The sequence below is a fragment of the Chaetodon auriga genome, chromosome 17 (genome assembly GCF_051107435.1).
Source record: "Chaetodon auriga isolate fChaAug3 chromosome 17, fChaAug3.hap1, whole genome shotgun sequence".
Lineage (NCBI taxonomy): Eukaryota > Metazoa > Chordata > Actinopteri > Chaetodontiformes > Chaetodontidae > Chaetodon > Chaetodon auriga.
This window is the reverse complement of record NC_135090.1, coordinates 3,844,330-3,862,305: the sequence shown is the minus strand read 5'-3', so window position 1 is coordinate 3,862,305 and position 17,976 is coordinate 3,844,330. Positions and strand designations below refer to the sequence as shown.

General features: G+C 40.0%; 1 protein-coding gene across 6 annotated transcripts in view; it reads right to left on the bottom strand.

The window, feature by feature from the left end:
* Positions 1 to 17,976, bottom strand: part of thrb (thyroid hormone receptor beta) — a 109,447-nt gene that overhangs the window by 11,281 nt on the left and 80,190 nt on the right. For 3 of the 6 annotated variants that reach the window (XM_076753788.1, XM_076753785.1, XM_076753786.1), the window contains exons 4-7: positions 17,062 to 17,112; positions 2,427 to 2,527; positions 2,193 to 2,340; positions 699 to 904 (exon numbers count right to left, since the gene is read on the bottom strand). In XM_076753788.1, coding sequence (XP_076609903.1) covers positions 699 to 904; positions 2,193 to 2,340; positions 2,427 to 2,527; positions 17,062 to 17,112 — 506 coding nt within the window. Of the gene's footprint in view, positions 1 to 698; positions 905 to 2,192; positions 2,341 to 2,426; positions 2,528 to 3,500; positions 4,020 to 17,061; positions 17,113 to 17,976 lie in introns of those variants that run through there. The other 3 variants (XM_076753783.1, XM_076753784.1, XM_076753787.1) reach the window with 2 other exon arrangements.

Below are 17,976 nucleotides of genomic sequence, written 5' to 3'. Positions count from 1 at the left end.
CGTGGTATTGTGTGTTAAGTGACATACGTAAAGTGACTTCCCCAGTCATCTCAAAATTTCTGAATATGTCACAAATTCCAAAACAAATGAGAACCTTGAGTGACAACCGTCCTTCCCAAATCTGCTCCTCTACCACTTATCAGTTGACTTTTATGCGAGCGTATGAGTGTTCTTTCTGATCGTGCCATAGAAACCCAACATAAAGTCAACAGTTGAGGCGGACTTTCAGGCTGGACAGAGCGATTAGACTTTACAGAAAAAAAACAAAATAAAATTAGTCAAAAAAGGGTGAGGTGTGAAATCAAAAGCTACAAACAGAAAGAGAGAAAAATGAAACACCATGAAAAAAGCAAGTTATTAGTATTAGTGATTAAGAATCATTGCTTGGTAAGACATAAGAAAGACAAAAATAAGATGTTCCATTATAAATTAGTGCTGCTGCCTTGAAGAACACACTTTTCTCCATCGTCCAGCTAATTTTCCCCACTCTACAAGGAGATACAAAAAACACATGGACATATTAACACAGGGACCAGAGGAACAGTGGTTGTGGTGGAGGCAGAGGTGGAGACCAGGGCATGATATGTAAGGGGTCTGTGAGGGCTGGGTCGGGGAGGTGGGGGGTGGACTGGATAAGGCACGGTAATCAATACAATGAAGGCTGTGGTGAGGAGGGAGGGAGGAGGAGGATGTCTCACCAGGAATTTCCGCTTCTGTTTCCAGTGGTTGCCCTGGGCGTTTGTGGCCATATGGGCCTCAGTCACCATACGAATGAGGTCCCACTCCTCCTGGGTGGGCTCCAGTCGGTCCCACACCGTCTTCTGCAGTTCCTCCTTCCGACGGCGCTCCCGATTCTCCTCGATTAGCTTCCGCTTGGCCAGCCTCTTGCTGTTGTCCAACACCACTGGGGGGGAGGAGGGGGCAGGAGCGGAAGAAGAAAATCAAGGCAATGAGAGTGGACAGGAAGGAGGACGAGGAGGAGGAGGACGAGGAGGAGGAGGAGGAGGAGGAGGAGGAGGGAAAAGCATGAAATGATGAAGTGGTGATATAGTTGAAAATACTGGGCAGTGCAGCTTCAGTTAGAACCTCAAAACAGGCAGAGATTAACTGTTCAACCATGAGGATTCCATTCAGTTTAGCTGATATCTGAAGTGCTTCTCCTGAAGCATAATACTGTAATTAGACTGTAAGTGTTATAAGTGAATGATACAATGGACACATGTAGCTCTTTACTTGAAGTTTACATTGCTGTATTCTTGCCTCACCGCCCTCATATTCGGTTTATTGACAGAAACTATGCAGCCATATTGCCATTAGAGGAGGCTTGAGATTCAAAGTAAACACAGTTCTCACTCTGGCTGATAGCCGTCAAGAGTCTATATTTGGAGTATCAAACACTCACTGCAGGCTAGAAAAGGTCGCTGTCATTAACTGTAATATGTCATTTTTCATTAAGAAAAGTAGCTGTACTCTGGTTGAGCTAATTTAATATACAAAGCATCCTAATGGGATTTCTAATAGTTTTTATGATGTGTAAGTATCACAATGGCCATAGAAACTGCTTAAATAACTTCTGTAGAACAGTCCACCTCTCCACTCTATCCATTTACACTAGGGCTGCAACTAATCCCCTCTCTGTCATTGATTCATCTGCAAATTATTACCTCTATCAAGGGGTTACATTTTCGGTTTGGTTTGTTTGTCTGATTGCCAGAAGGATCATGGAAACAATACTGGCCTGATTTTCTTCAAACTAGCACGAGCCAATGGAGAACTCATTAAATTTTAGAGCAGGTATGAATCACAGAGTGAATACACGATTTATTGTTCACTTTCATTAACATTGCAATTTAGGGCATTTGGCAGAATAAATGCCACACATCTTAGAATCCAGTAAATAGTAGAAAGATTCATTATCAACAAAACAACAATTGTAGAGCGAAACGTCACAGTCTACATTTGGAGTACCCATAATCCTCTGGGGTAGCCTACATACACGTAGTCTAGAAATGGCTGTGGACACTTTCCCAGTATTCCACTGTTTATTTTTGTTTGCTAAACTTCATCAAACTTTGGCTTAATGCTGTATGCAATGTAAATGTCAAAAGGCTATCTTCCCCTGTCCCCGGGAAGGCAGACACATTAAAAGCATTAAAAGCAACAAACAAGCAGGACGAGCCTGTAAAACTCACAGTCGGTCGCCATTCCCACTGCAATGCACTTCTTGAAGCGACATTCCTGGCACTGGTTTCTGGTCACTTTGTCGATGACACATTTCCCCTCGTACTTACAAGCATAGGTTGGGTTGAGATTCTTCTGGATTGTCCGCCTGAAGAAACCCTAGAGAGGAGATGGACACATGCTCGGAAATGCCTGGAACAAATCCTCTGAATGAGCTGCAATGAATCAAGACTCGCTCGTTTTACCTTGCAACCTTCGCAGGTAATGCAGCGATAGTGATAGCCTGTGGCTTTGTCCCCGCACACTACACATAGCTCATCCTTGTCTAGGTAACTTGGAATGTACCCTGGAGAGAAGAGCAAATGTTTAATATTAGATTTTATTGGTGGGGAAAAACAGATGACTGGATTTGTAGTCTGAACTATTTTTTCATGACCCCTGTGGTTTCATTCACTGCTGATTTTGGATGAGGTTGACCTACAATTACCTGGTAAATTAAGAGGTTATTGTCACATTTCTGATATTTTTGTAATTCTACAATTGATGTAAAATGTAAAAGTAAAACTGCAATTGCACAAACAAGTGTGGATCAAAGAGAAGGCTAAGAAGCCATCTATATACAGTATATACAGTATATCTACTGCTCCTTTGTAACATCTTGGTGCGAACAGGTGTCCCTTTGAAAGTCAAACAGAGATTTAAAAGTAGGCTAATCAAATAATAGGCTGACACCTAATATTTGATTAGCAGTGACTTCAACAGATAGCACTGTTGGTTCCAGTTAACTGACTGACTTAACACCTGGCCCCATTTTGGGATTCGGCTTAATCAGTTCAGTGCTTTGACCTCTGGTAGACTCCAGGAACGGAGGTTGACAAACTGATTAATACCTTTTTGGGGTTTGTCAAGGAAGCAATGATTTATCTTGCATCAGCCTTCTGTTGCCTCACCATCAATCAATAAGGAACCCCTGCGTGCCTCAGCCAAACACTGACCATCAGATGCACCAAGTATTGCATGTCACCGCATGACGCCTTAAATCTTGGATTTACGCTTATCAGACTTAATTCGAAAATCCCAGACATCATTGATTCATTGATCATGAAGGACTCATCACTAATTACCAAAAAATAAAAAACAACAAAGATTAGGAAAATGGAACCTATTCTTCACACACAATCCAAAGAGACAGCCACAAAACAACAGAATCTATTTCGTAAGTCAATTCAAAACTTGAAACCTGAATGTGGCCCTGCAGCAATTCTGCCCGACCAAAAACGCCCTTTCACCAGATGTAAACAACCATTCGGAGGTCATACCTTTCTTATGTGCCCCCTGCATCCACTGCAGGTGTGAGAAGTCATGTTTGATGTCAGGGAAATATTCAGGCTGATGGTGGAAATGACTGAGAGGCATGTCCATGCTGCAAAACTCGCTCTTAAAAACAGGAGGGCCACCAACATACGAGCAGGAGTAGTGCTGGTTGGGTGGCCAAGACTGCTCCATGCAGGGTGGATGGTGCAGCGGCTGGGGTTCACAGTGTCCGTACCCAGGTCCCTCACCTGGGTACATGCAGTGTTCCCCACCGCCCTGCATCGTGTAGCCTCCGACCCCAGCGTGAGGCATTTCATACATGTCTGGTATGCAGTAGTTCATCATGGAGAGCCACAGCAGAGCACCATAAAAAAGTTCGGCGTAAAGTCTGAGAACTGCCCGTTCTCAAAAAAGAAAAGCAGCTTAAAAAAAGAAACCAGGTCTGAGAAAGAGCATCAAGCCGTATAAAAGCGACGATTAGAAGTTTCCTGGCCTGAGAAAACTTCATGGAGGTTGACCCTTCGTGGACATACAAAGCTTTTATCCACCAAATCCACAGACCACAGACTACACCTAGCAACTGCCCCACCCGCCACCACCCGGCCGAATTGGGATGCAGAGATTTATGACGACGTAGAGCTCTAATCTTACACTCCACAAATCCTCGATGTGCTACAGACAGTGGCGATGTCACAGATTAAGACCTTGCGTGTTGCACCTACAGTAAATACCATCTAATAACATCCACCGAGTGGAAAGCAATTCTAAAGAAAGCGAAGAAACGTTCCGAGAAAACTTAACGCTTGAACTGCAAAAGTCTTTTGATGAAGGTTTTCTTATCGTGTTAGGATGAATAATTCTCTTTACCCCGATAGCTTTCCGAACTCTTTAACCTTTAACCTCTCTGTATTAACCCCCTTGCTTATCCTGTGTGTATTGTAAATAAAACAAGCTCACTGAGGTCAGTGTCATATAATTATTCCTGCCAACTATTTAGCGAATGTTGTGACACTAAGAAGATTTTAAAAGCAATTCTGTGGTTTCCACACATAGGCCTGACTTTTCACCATGTATTTAACGTATTTATTTAGGAACGACTGAGCACTTAACAGAGCTTTAATGTGGGGATTACTGAGAATAAATAACACTCTTTAAAAGAACAATAACCAAAATAAAAACTTCATTTAGAATACTGAGCTGATCAAAACCACAGAAAAAACTATATTTTCAATCAGCTGTCCTGTTTGGAAGATTCATACAACACGTATATGCAACGTGTGTAAATTATCACATAACACTATAATTAATTCAATTAAATTTTATTTCAACTTTAAAAATTAAAAAGAGAAAAAAAAAGAAAAAGAAAAAGAAAAGAAAACACCAATAACAATAAAAACCATGAAAAATAAAGTTAAGTCTTAGGTTCTTAAAATATAATGGACCGTTTTTGTCTGTGTTTGTTTTCACATTTCGTCCTATTTATACTGAAATCTTACAAAATAAAACCATTTTCTTTAAAAATAATCCATCCACCGAGAAGAAGAAGGGCTGTAATTTTCAGAATCAATATTGTTTCCCCACGATGTAAGACACGCGAGCGGCACACTGAGTGACACGTAGCATGATCTCTTTCAGATAATACACCTATTATCCTCCACACCGGCTACACTCAGCCATATTGATTAGGCTTCCTGATCAATAAAGACGGGATAAGCCTTATGGCGAGGACGTGGAGCTGTTAGGATTCATAATGCCTTCCTCTGTAACATAGCAAGGTTTCTTCATTTTCTACAAATGTCACCTCTTTACAGAACATTGTGGTGCTTTGCAATGCTTTTACTGAGGACTGATTATAAAATAAACACACATACAAACAGCCAGAAACCCTACAGAATCAAAGCGGGGGCAGAGTGTGAGAGCTTTGTTTTCCTGTTGGTTATTATAAGTTCTTCAGCGTAGAGGCAAATCATAATTTTTATCACTGTAGAAAAACACAGTATATTATATGAAGCCCTCTTAGATATGATGTGTTTAACACATTTATCTAACAGACTGCTGGTTCAAAGGTAATCCATCGTAGTTACCTTTAAATCATCAAACAATTAAAGTGGAGCGGTCAGTGTCTACATTTCTAAGATGCATTATACAGAGAATAAGTCAGAGCTGATCATCCTGCATCCAACAGGCTTTTACTGGTTCAAAGAACACAGCATTACCAAGAAATACATAGACTCATATTAGGGACAATTAACGATTAAAGTCTGCTAATCCATTTTAGGTTCCAGAATTCTCATGAGCCCAGTTAGAGTCTTATTAAGCAGCCATGTGAATCTGAGCATGGCATAAATTAGTCCTCTGTTTCCAGCAGCATTGAGAGAGAGAGAGCCCCAAACCGATTACAGAGGAACAAAAACTAAAACTGAATCGAAATCTATTCATTTCCAGCAGAAGTCTCATGCCATCCTGTCTGCTTATCAAGAGCTTTCAGGAACTCTGAATTAGATAAACAGACGAGTCCTAATGAAAATAAAAAAAAAGTTGTTTTTTTAGATCAGTTAAGAATTTGTGGTTCATTGAAATAACCGCAGAGATCCATCGTAATTAGACCGTAAACTGCTTTCTGTTTGCTTCTGTCTTTTTCTGTAAAGCTTCTTTTCGAGACATAAACTTGATCACACAAATGCCTTTGAGCTTCTTAAGATGACCAAATACCAGAGCACAGAACATCTTGTCGGTTAATAGATCATCGAGGTGGGCCTCAAACACGTAGACATGTGGATGCGTGAACACATGGCGAAGTCTGAGTAAAGATGCGTGCAGTTTTGGCTTTAAAATCCCTGCTGCTTGTACTCATCTGAACTCTCTGAATCACATCCTGTCTGCACGCTTACCATCACATCTTTGAAAAAGACACGACCCATACTGTTAGTGTGCAGGATTATGAAGAAGTCCGAATCATCAGCGTTCTTACGGATTTTTGACCACAAACACTGACAGATTTGAAGACCTTGATCAAATGTCAAGCAGGTGACTGAATATGAATAAACATATGGCTAAACCTGTTCACATGTTAAGTGTTTCCGTGTGTCATTATTTTCCTATACTTTGAATTTCCACATGATTATTATCCTCTACTTTGTCCCAATGGCAACACTGAAATAAATGAATAATCAACCATTACAGAACTTAAAAATCTGTTAACTCTTTAACTGCCTTTTCAGTCCTTTTTGAACCGGGGCGAGGATAATCCTGTAATCCTGTTGTGATTATGTGTCCAGATATTATTTAACACTTCAAGCGACTTAAACAAGTCATGTTGAAGTGACGGGTCTGACTGTGGAGCACTGGCTTTTTAATCCCATTAGCTGTGCACAAGTTGATCTGCATTGACAGCAAAGCATTTGTTCTGTGGAGCGCGTTTATCGTGCTGAAATATGTGAGATGGACCTGACAGCTCTGTTAAAATGCAGGACCACAGGGTGTTCTGGTAGCTCACCCCATAGATTACATTACTGAGGCTGCGTCCTTATCGCAGCAGCTGGGGATCGATTTCAGCCCGGGCCCTTTGCTGCGTGTCATTCCCTCCCTCTCTGCACTGCCTTTCCTGTCTCTCTCTAGCTGTCACTATAAGAAATAATAAAGGACAAATGCTCGGAAAATGATCTTAAGAAAAAAAAAAACGTTGTTAAAATGTTAAAAAAAGAAGTAAAAAGCGCCTTTTGAGCTGCTTTGATTTCACCTCAAACCTCAGGTTTTCAACTATCGCTCAGATGAATCATTTGTCCTCATGTTGTTCAAAGTTTCCTCGTTCATCTCATCTGTTGGAGGACTTGGAGGACGAACTACATGCTGCAGATATAATTAGTAATAATTCAACTACCTGTAAGAAACAGGAAATACAGTTTAGTCTATGGAGATATTTTGATATGTGGAATTACAATCGTCACTACAGCTCAGTTTTAGATGCTGCACTGAAAAGGGCTAAAAACAGCACAGCACAGTGACAAGAGAATTTAGCAGGAAACAAGGAAACTTGTTGCGTACTTGCTGTTCTTTTCTTTTTTTGTCAGTTTCTTCCTGTGATAATTCCTCAGAGTGTTAACAGTTTGTCAGTTTTGTCAGTGTTGAGCTGACATTTACCTCTCTGTGATCGCGGAGTCTAACAATGTCCCACGAATGACCTGCAGTCCGATATCGCTGTTTATTTGGACCTATTCCTTGGCAAGCTCTCAACCTTGATTAGCGCTTCATTAAAGACAGGTGCAATGGAAAGGTCAGTCAGTTAAGCCTCTATATGTTAAACACAGATAGACACTGCTGGCGTTAAGTGGAAAACAAACATGTTCAGCTGCATGTGGCTCATTACGGTGATGAAGATCCAACGTGAGAGGTTTTTATCTGTCGCATGGCCATACAGTATGAGCAGTGGATCGCTGGGTGGCAACAAGACTAATGTGCAACGGGGAATAACAATTAGAATAAGAATAAAAATAAGAATTGGGAAAAGAAACCTAAAGGCTAACAATGCTAAGATGAACATAACAAACGTATTTAACAGTGTTCAAATGACTATGTTGGCTGCTTGTGGACGAAAGCTGTGCAATTTCTCAATATATGAAATTGTTAAAATTGAGCTCATTTCCATTTAAATAAACACAAAATTCACTCAATCCTGACTTTTTTTTCCTATTCTCCTGAAGTTTGCTTAAGATTTGAAAATGCTGAAATATATAAAATGTTCAAAATAGATTTGACTGGCACTATGTAAGCAAACTGTATAAATACCTGCACACTGTACATTTCTCATTGTACATGTTGTTCATTGCCTCATCATTCTTTGTATATTATTTATTGGATATTTTTGCACTACTTAACTTATTGTTCAGTCTTTTTTTTCCTCCTCATTGAGCTGCATGTCTTTTTTTCCAGGCAGGTACAGTTTAGAGTGCAGTTTAAACTGGAGTCACGTTCCTTGTATGTGCACACAAACTTGGCCAATAAAGCTGCTTCTGGTTCCATATCTAGAATTCATGTTGAATTGAGCGACGCACTCAGTTGTTTCCACTGTTAAAATGTCTTCTTTTAAACCTGCTAAAGTAATGACTGTATACAGAGATTGCCACAGAACATTTTGTCTGCCCGTGCAGATCTGGAATCAGTGTTTCCAACAGCAATCACTGAACTTTAAACATCTCAAATGAACACAGTCAACATTTATCGCATCTCTCAACTTATTTACACAAACTGCAGAATGAAAACCAGGCAAATATGGCCGATCAGTGTTTAACTGATACAGTGTGGCTGAATAAACAGGCTTAGCACAGGATTACTGACTCCATTCATGTAATAAGCGTGTGACAATGCAACATGCAACAGTTGGTAAGAGGCAGGCCCTATCAGGCAAATCTGCTTGCAAAGAGGGCCTGATACCAGTTTAACTTTTTGATGAGGTGATGTCCTCGCCTTGGACTAATCTTGTTTGGAGTTTCTTGAAAGACGAACTGTTAAGCGTTCATCAGACAGAGTTTAACGCCTGTCAATACCAAAACAATCTGTTGTCTGAGCGCACAGCATTAACGCCGCTGGTTATTCCATGTGAGGTTTTATGTTTTTAACGATCTCTCTGTAAGCTCCTAACACCTTTTTCTAACAGGTTTTTTTTTTTTTTTTTTTTTTTTTGTATTTTTGTACTTTTATTATGCACTGTGATTAAAATAAATGAAGAATTTTCTTCTAAATCTTTTTCATTCAACTAAAAATCTTTGATTAGAGAAGCATACAGGAAAAAAAAACATTTATTGTTACTTAAATATAAAACATTTGACAGATGCAAAAGCTACAGCAAAGAACAACAACAACATTAATAATAATAATAATAAAACTGCATATACACATATATATACATATACAAAAAATAAAAATTAATTACTGCAGTTATCTGATATATTATACTTTAATATTTCCCTTTGACATAATGCAAATAAAAGCTAACATTAAATAAATCTGCACATTAAAATAGTAAGTGAAGCTTGATTTAAGATTACTGTGCATGTCTTTTCATGTGATGGTGCAGACAAAACATTCCAGATTAATATTCGACTGTAGCATTTAATATATTCAGAAGCACCTTGTAACCACGATCACCACCACAACAACAAAAACAATGACGTTTAGTCCATAAAAACAAATAATAAGAAATCCACAGCGCACTTTAGACAACTGAAACATTTCTCTACTCACCCCAGTTGTCTTTTTCATCAGTTCTCTCTTTTTTCTGATTAACCTTGCTCTGATAAAAATCTGTTGAACGTCCAGAGGAATATTTCACACTTCCTGTGTGAAGTTATGCTGAGTAAGTAGAAATACTCCACGGGATACTCGCGTCTGGTCTGCAGTCAAACGGCTCAGGCAAACAACAAGGCCTCTCTGTTTTAGATAACAATGAACGTCTTCCCTCGTGGCGCTTCTTGACAATAATCTGTCCTTCTTGCAAACGAGGATCCCAGTTTCTCTGTCCATGGCGCCACACCACAGTGGCCCAGCAGCGGGCTTTTGCTCAGATATGTTCCCTCCCTGATTGATTACTTTAGGTCTTGAGGGTTCAAAGCCGGTCATGAACAATTTTTGGATGAGGGGAATCTCTTTCACCCCGGGCCCTCAATTGACATGATGCCTTGAGCCAGATGTCCCCGGCTACTCTGTGTTACCTGAGGAGGACATATTAGTTGGTGAACCTTTCCCCTTAAAGTTCAGGGTAAGCTCAGGGGAACAACAGGAGGCTCCCATCCGTCAGGTTAAAGTTTGAGAGGATTATGCTGCACTTATTTGCTGCAATCTATTTTAGTTTGTGCTCTTTTTTTTTTTTTTTTTTGAACTTCATTCATTTTAAATGCATCCACTGCTTTTCCCACAAAACTCCCCTCCAAAAGAATCCAGTCTGACTTATTACTGTGAATCACTGTGTTCAGGGTGCACCTGCAGTGGGCATTAAGGATGAATACAGGTCATGTCTTGACCGTTCAGTTATTGCAATGAACGCTGACACTGAATGTCATCCAGGGTTTGGCAGAATTGTACAATAATGTTCTGATGACTAACAGATCAGCTGCATCTCTAACGAGTATACAGAGGGTTCCACGGTATGTGACAGTAGAAAATGTGGTAAAACACTTGCCACGAGGAAAGACTGATATCTGATATCTGTAACCTTGTATCTCATTTGTCTTTTAGGGATCCGCTGGGTCATGTGATCTATCACTTTGTCCTGCTCTGTAATTTGTCCCACAGTGACTCTAAACTTGCAGTATGCATGTGGTTTTTAATGAAGATAGCCTCCTTATTTAATCAATTTTACAGCTTCTCTTTGTATGTTTTTACTTAAATCTTTGGATTTTAGTAAGACTCGCATTGTTCTTTTCACAATAATGTCCTTGCTTTTGAGGTGTGTCACAGATGACATACAGTTTGTATTTATTTATTTATTTTTTATTTTATTTGAATGTTTTACTACTACTACTACTACTACTGTAATCACATAATTTTTTTTTTTTTTTTGATGTTTTGAATTAATATTTTGTTGGACTTTTTTTTATTGCTAATTTCCTACCTTGTGTTATATTTTTGGAGATGAAATTTTCATTCAAGTGTGTGCTTTTTTTTATGTTTCTGGCATATACATATGTATATTTATCATACATTTGAAGCTCTAACATAATGTGCGGGAGGTAATTGCAATTATAGTCACTTCACAATAAATAGATAAAAAACAAAAATCAAAGTCTGTGAACATTAATGACATTATTTGAGTTCCTGCATGTAATCTGTTCTCCTCATGAACCATCAACATGAAGCTCATGACTTGAAACATGCAGTTCGCTCTTTTACTTGCAGAAAATGTTTGTCATCAGTGAGTCCAGAGCTGATTTTTGGTGAGCAGAGCCATATTTTCTTTATATTTTCGTGATGTTTTATCACTCACGGATAACTTGAAATATTCGGTTCGCAGTAAAAAAGACCCATCAAGAGAATATGTCCTGTAATTTTCAATGTGAAATGTTTGCAGCTTTGGAATAAAAACTGTACACTCATTCTTCTGCAAGTAACTGTGGCTGTCAAAAACACTTCATCAGAGCTGCTGTTGTTCCCCTCCCTGACCTCATTAAGGCGTCTGCAGACAAGCCACTGCTGAGATAGAGATGTAATGAGTGAATAATCATGGCAGAGATTTCTAAAGGCAAACATTATTGCATGAGATTTCTCCTGAGACGCACACAATTCAATTCCAGCCAAAACAAAGCTGCCAAAATCCCTCTATTTCTGTCCGAACGCAGCGACCACACGAAAGCGTGTGCAACTCGAAATCAGATCGCGGTGCAAAGAAGGACAACACAAAATCAAAATGTTGGAGAGAAAAGCAGCCCCCACAGTCTGACATTACACAGCTCGATCTGAACGTGTGAATCTGAACAAGTGTGGTGTTCAGCTGAACAGCTGAGAGACAGACTGTGGAGATGATGTCATCTAGAGACAGAAAACGCCAGCTGCTCCACACTGAACAGCAAGACAACGAGCACCAAAACGGCAGTTACACACTGCACTCCACTCCCATTAGGATGCAGTGTCCTTCACGCTACCACATCAAGGCCGCTAATTCGCTGAAAGTCCGGAGACATTCACCTGATGATGTCATCAGTTGGGACGCACATGTATCTAAAAGCTGCAAAGCTCACAAAGAACACAACGTAACACATGAAAAAACAATGATGTGTGTCTTATGGGGTGTGCTGATTTCCAGAACTACACACACACACACACACACACACACACACACACACACACACACACACACACACACGTCTGAAGTGTTTGTCCAGGCCTGCAGGGTGGAACCTTCCCTGCGTTAAAACAGCCTGAGCGTGCGAAGATATGTCTTTGTGTGAAACAGCAGCGAGAACTGAAGTCTCTCTGTTCTGTTCGACTCGTTTCATTTCAGCGCTGCATGAAAGGTGACTTTTCTGAGCGCACAGCTTTCCTCTTTAAAGCACCTTAGCAGTGATGAGGCATTATGAGTCACCCACAGTTCTGACTGATTATCACTGTAAGCTCACGAAGACGTCTGTGACACAAGACTGCTTCAAACTAATAAACATTTCCACGTGAATTCATTTCACTTTTGCAATCCTGCATTACTGGTTTACAGTGATTTGAACAAAGCAATTTACTAACATCCTTTGCTGTGCTAATCCTCATTTACTAAAGCTTTTCCTCTTGTTTCTCAGGTGCAGATGTGTCACTTTCTGACGCAGACACGTCTGGTGTACCTACCAAAAAACAGGACAAAGGTTTGTGTGAGTGTTTGCAGGGTGCATCTCTCTTCCATCTGCGTATGCATTTAGGTGAGGAGGAGACAAACAATCGGCGGACACACGTCAACAAAAACTGATTATGCACTTTGCTGAATTTACTGAGGTCACACAGTTTGCAAAGAAAATGCTCCACTGTTGAAAAGCTGATGGAATGGCACAGATGGGATTTACTGATCCAATACTGAGATCAGATACCAGTCTGACAGTGATCCAAACATCTGGATCAAGTATCTGTGACACGGGGGCTGAAAGATGGACCGAACTATTCAATTCTACGTCTCTTTGTCTACATGCACATACTACATCGTGCATAGCAGCAAGTTTGTAGAATTTTGCTATTATACAGCTGGAGTCAAGAAATGCAACAGCCAAGTCACTAAAAAAAAACCTAAAACTATAAACCAACATCAAAATGACAATGAACACTCACAAAAAGCAACATTTGCATTTTGGAACATAAAACAGAAAAACTACTCAGTCCAGCATGGCATGATGGGACATGTGGGCTGTCTCAACACAAGGTGTGCACGCCTGTCCTGGACATGCTGACGTTGTCTCTACCTCCTGGTAGCCGAGGATAACACACAGGCTAATGCTGTGTTGGCTAAGTATTCTGGAGCTCCGGTGTTTATTTTGGGGGATTATGACAGTTAGAGACTGGACAACTTAAATGACATAAGCCACAGAATGGCAAGTTAAGAAGATGCTGGTGCGTGATTATTCATTATTTTTATAATAAATAACAATTCAGTAAAGTTATGATGTATACGTTACATTTTGTTTTACAAAGGCAGGAGAGCAATGGCTTTTTTTTTTTTAGGCTTTTGCTTTTATTGTGACAGAGACAGCTAAAGACATGACAGGAAAGAGGGGACGACACGCAGCTAATGAGCCACAGGTGGGAGTCAAACCTGCAGCCACTGCAGAGGACTGACAGCCTCAGTACATGGGGTGCACACCTTACCAACTGAGCTACAGGGGCACCCAAGAACAGCAAAGTTTAAGTCAAACCTTATGTTGTCGTACACACAAAGGAACAATCCTGCAGTGAGGCATGTAGCTAATCAAACACTGGTATCAGATCAGTACTCGGTATTGGCAGATATCTAATTTCATGTACTGGAATCAGATCAGAGGTGGGACTAAATGCAGCCTGTATGTAAGTACAAAGCAAAAGAGCCGAAAATCGAGCAATGATTATCAGTGATCACAACATTCAATTGTTTGGTAACAGTAAACGAGCAGAGGGCAGGGAGCTGTGAAATGTAAAACCACTGCAGGCTTCAAGTGCAATCTTCTTGTTTTGGTTGTGCATCTGCAGTGAAAGTCTGGCTACATTAACCTCAGTGTGAGCGCGATGTCAGCCATACTGACATCATCTCCAGCTCCGCTGCTGCACACCGAGCTGAGCTGAGATGTGAATAATGCTCGCTGTGCTGCCGAGTACTAAGATAAAGAACGTAATGAAAAGGAAAAGCAATGAGCAATTTTTGCTGAACAGAGCAGAAGATGAACAACACCTCCAGAAACGTAATTAACAGGTAAAAGACACTGATATAGCCTGCACTGTTTGACTCACTGTAGTTATGCAGAAGACACTGATTGACATTGATTAATGATGCTATTACCACTGGAGAACTGTGCAGTGTCATTCAAAGCCACACTGAAGTTAGTATGTTTGGCTTGCTAACCTACTGCAGGGTCCTAGAGGAGAAGATATGATGGAAACAGTGATGACAGACGTGGAAAATACTACGAAGAAAATGTCATCCATACCATTTTCTCTGAACCAGACATGTCTTTATATAAATAAAACTCTTCTTACCCTCTACACTCAACAAATGTAAGCTGTGAAATAGGAATTCAGGCAATTTAAACTGTATTGAGACAACTTTAAAAGTCATCCTTTCATGCCAATAGGCATCACAGAGCACCAGATATGAGTCTGGTCTATCACAGCAGCCCTGGCCTCTATGAGAAGGTCATATGAGGCTGCTACAACACTGACTGTGGTGTCCTTGAATGCACCAGCGACCAGTGCAGAGAATAAAACAGCTGCCAGGCACGATGGAGACTTTGTCTGAGAGACTGTGAGTGTGCTGCATTTCATTTAAAACGTCTCTTTTAGGAACAGAGCTTGACATTGGCTTTACTGTCTGGCAGTCATATGAAGAGCTCTGCAGGAAGCTTTAGTGGTTGTGGGAGTGGAGAGTCTCCATTGCATGCTCACATGCCCATTAGTGATTAGTTAGATGATAAGCTGAGTCAAACATGTGGCAAAGCAAATGAGTTAGACAATAATAGTCTACAAATAACTGAAAGTGACATCAGGCCGTGATTTTCCAGCAGTTTGTCTGACAGGTGCTTCAGTCCTTTAGCTCATCTGTCATCTTATAACTCGATAATATCCAGTCTGTGCATACAGCATGTTACAGACAGACCGGCACAGGATACAGTCATTTAAACCCTGCACTCATTTCTACATACTTGTCATTAGAAGTTCAACTTTTGCGCACCAGTAGATGCACAAGTGCGTAGGAGAAGACGATCGGTTGACACAGCAAAACAAAAGACTCCCACACACCTTCTTCTACAATTGCAACCAGAAAAATGTATTAATAACAACATTTTGGTCAAGTTTAAGCAATATATAAGTGAAAATAAAAGTGCTGTATGTGGGGATGACGGAGGTTATCTTGTAGCTGTATATCTTAATGATGAAAAACATGACATTCCTACTCTTCTTCTGTGGTATAGATACGGTCAGTCTGCTGTCTACAGCTGGTGATCTTGCTGTTAAAGAGACGTGAAGCAGTCTGGATCTTCACTTTACAGACCTCGTCTCCTAATGTTTAAATGACGAGCTAACTCTTCTTTCAGACATACTGTCTATCTGTTCCTACATGGTCCTTTCATGCTGTATTTTGTCTTTATCAGCTCGTACCGCTACGTCTTTATTTATACATTTTTCTGATTGCAAGTGGAGAGGATACACGCTTGTCATTTAAATTAAACATTTTAGCATCTGGTTGTCAGTGATCCCATTATATAACTCAGCAAATGAAAGAGATCATTTGTCCTTGTTCCTGGAGACCAAACCGTAGTGGACAAGCTTCAGTCCTTTGCACTGAAGTCCTCGCAAACAACTAGATCATTCATGAAATGTCTTATTTTTTAGCTTTATTTTATTGCTATATTTTATATGAATCCTGTACTGTCATTTTCTGTCCTGGAAAGAAATTATAAGGAAACCAGAGACAGTTTTTTTTAAGTTACTTTAGTTGTTTGTTGTCCACAGAATTTTTACGAAAAGAATTTAACCCAATGTCCATATGAACTCATTATTCATGTATTATTGGACTTATTGTTCTTCATATGTGTCAAATGATTTTCTTGCCTGAAGGCAAGTTTGCCCTTTTTGCATGTTGAGCTGACTCTTGCACCGACTACAATCCTCTAACTCAGACTTGGTATTTAATAAAATGAATTCATTCAAAGTGAACCAACAGATCTCTGTCTCTATTTCACATGGAATTAGTGCCAACTTCTTACAAATGCATTGGAAACTTACAGACACATAAAATACAGTGTTTTTTTATGACTTAACTAATTGTGATGTTGCTGCATATTTTTTTTTTTATTGCAAATAATACTATTTCTACATAACTTAGCCTAATAACTAAATAGGTGGATATTTATTTTGGTCACTAATGACATCAAATAGAATTAAATCAATATTTTGCATTTATTTGTAGGTCTTAATTTAATAATACCAACCTAGACAACCAATTCTCAGCTTCACATTAGTTCTAGCTGAGGTAAAATGAATACAATGAAAATAAAAGACACGACTCTGTCTGTAATTAAATCAGATTTCAGAATGATTCCCTGAGGAACCTGGTTAATGTTTTGGGCTATGTGTCATGATTTTTGTTGGAAAGAGAAAGCCTGAAAATGAAGAGAAAATATTTTTTCCTAAATTTTCTCCAAATCAGTACTTAACCGAGTTATCAGATCTGAGCCCAATCAGTCATGTCATTCCAGGCGTTTCATAACATTTAAAGCAAGAGAAAGAGGTTAAAACCTGAAGCAGCTCCGCTGTTTTTAGTCAAAAGCTTTACATTTCTCATGAGTGCTCCAAAGCTCACCCAGACTGACAGAGAGGAGGAAAAGCAGTGCGGAGAGGGAGGATAAATATTACCATTTTGCATGGCCTCATCTTTCCAGCGGGGGGAGCATTTTTCTGCTGGCTCTAAAATAGATGGGAGAGGCACTTTAAAAAAAAAGCTACTCGCTCAGTGAAACAGGTGAGAGAGGCAGACTGACGCTGCTCTGCTTTTCACATCACATCAAAGGAATCAACAGTCAGATGCGAATAAAACAGCAGGTTAATGTGAATCCTACACAACAGCATCACAAACATCACTTTGTCACACAGTGTTGTTGTTGGTCTGGAGTTACAGTCGGTGAGGGGATCAGGCTCTTTTCCGCCTGTGATACATGTAAGCTTGAGTCTGTTCATTGTGTTGAGATCAATAACATATGTGCCAGGTCAGCCAGGTCAGCGCGACCAGCTAAATCCACACGTGACAGCGCGTTCGCCCTGTGCGCTACAGAATCTATGCTGAGTAAACATGCACGGAGGGGCACAGACTGTCTGTGCAACGTATGGGACAAGCTGTCTGTAGACAGCAAAAAGCACATCTTGTGTAGGAGCCGGGAGATTTAACATGTCCTTAAACAGCTTTGTAGGTTTTGCAACTGAAGTCTACTAGTGTGCATTGAACGAATGATAATAAATGGTTAAAAATGTGGGAAAGGACGTCAGTTGGAGGCCAACTTCTCCAAGTTGAAAGTGAGAAATTTTAACTTTAAATTCATTAGGCCATTAAAGAATGGAGCATTTTACTTCTCATCACAACTCTGAGACTAGACTTGTGGATTTTAGGGTTTGATTTTTCACCAATTTTGACTTCTTTTTAAAAGGACAAGTTTCATTTAAAGGGATTTTTGTTCCTTGCTGTTAGAGGACCCTGTTTACTGCGTTGCACAGTAAACAGGGTCCTCCGGTGGTGACAGCTCATCACTAAACACTCAAATTAGACTGATAATATTT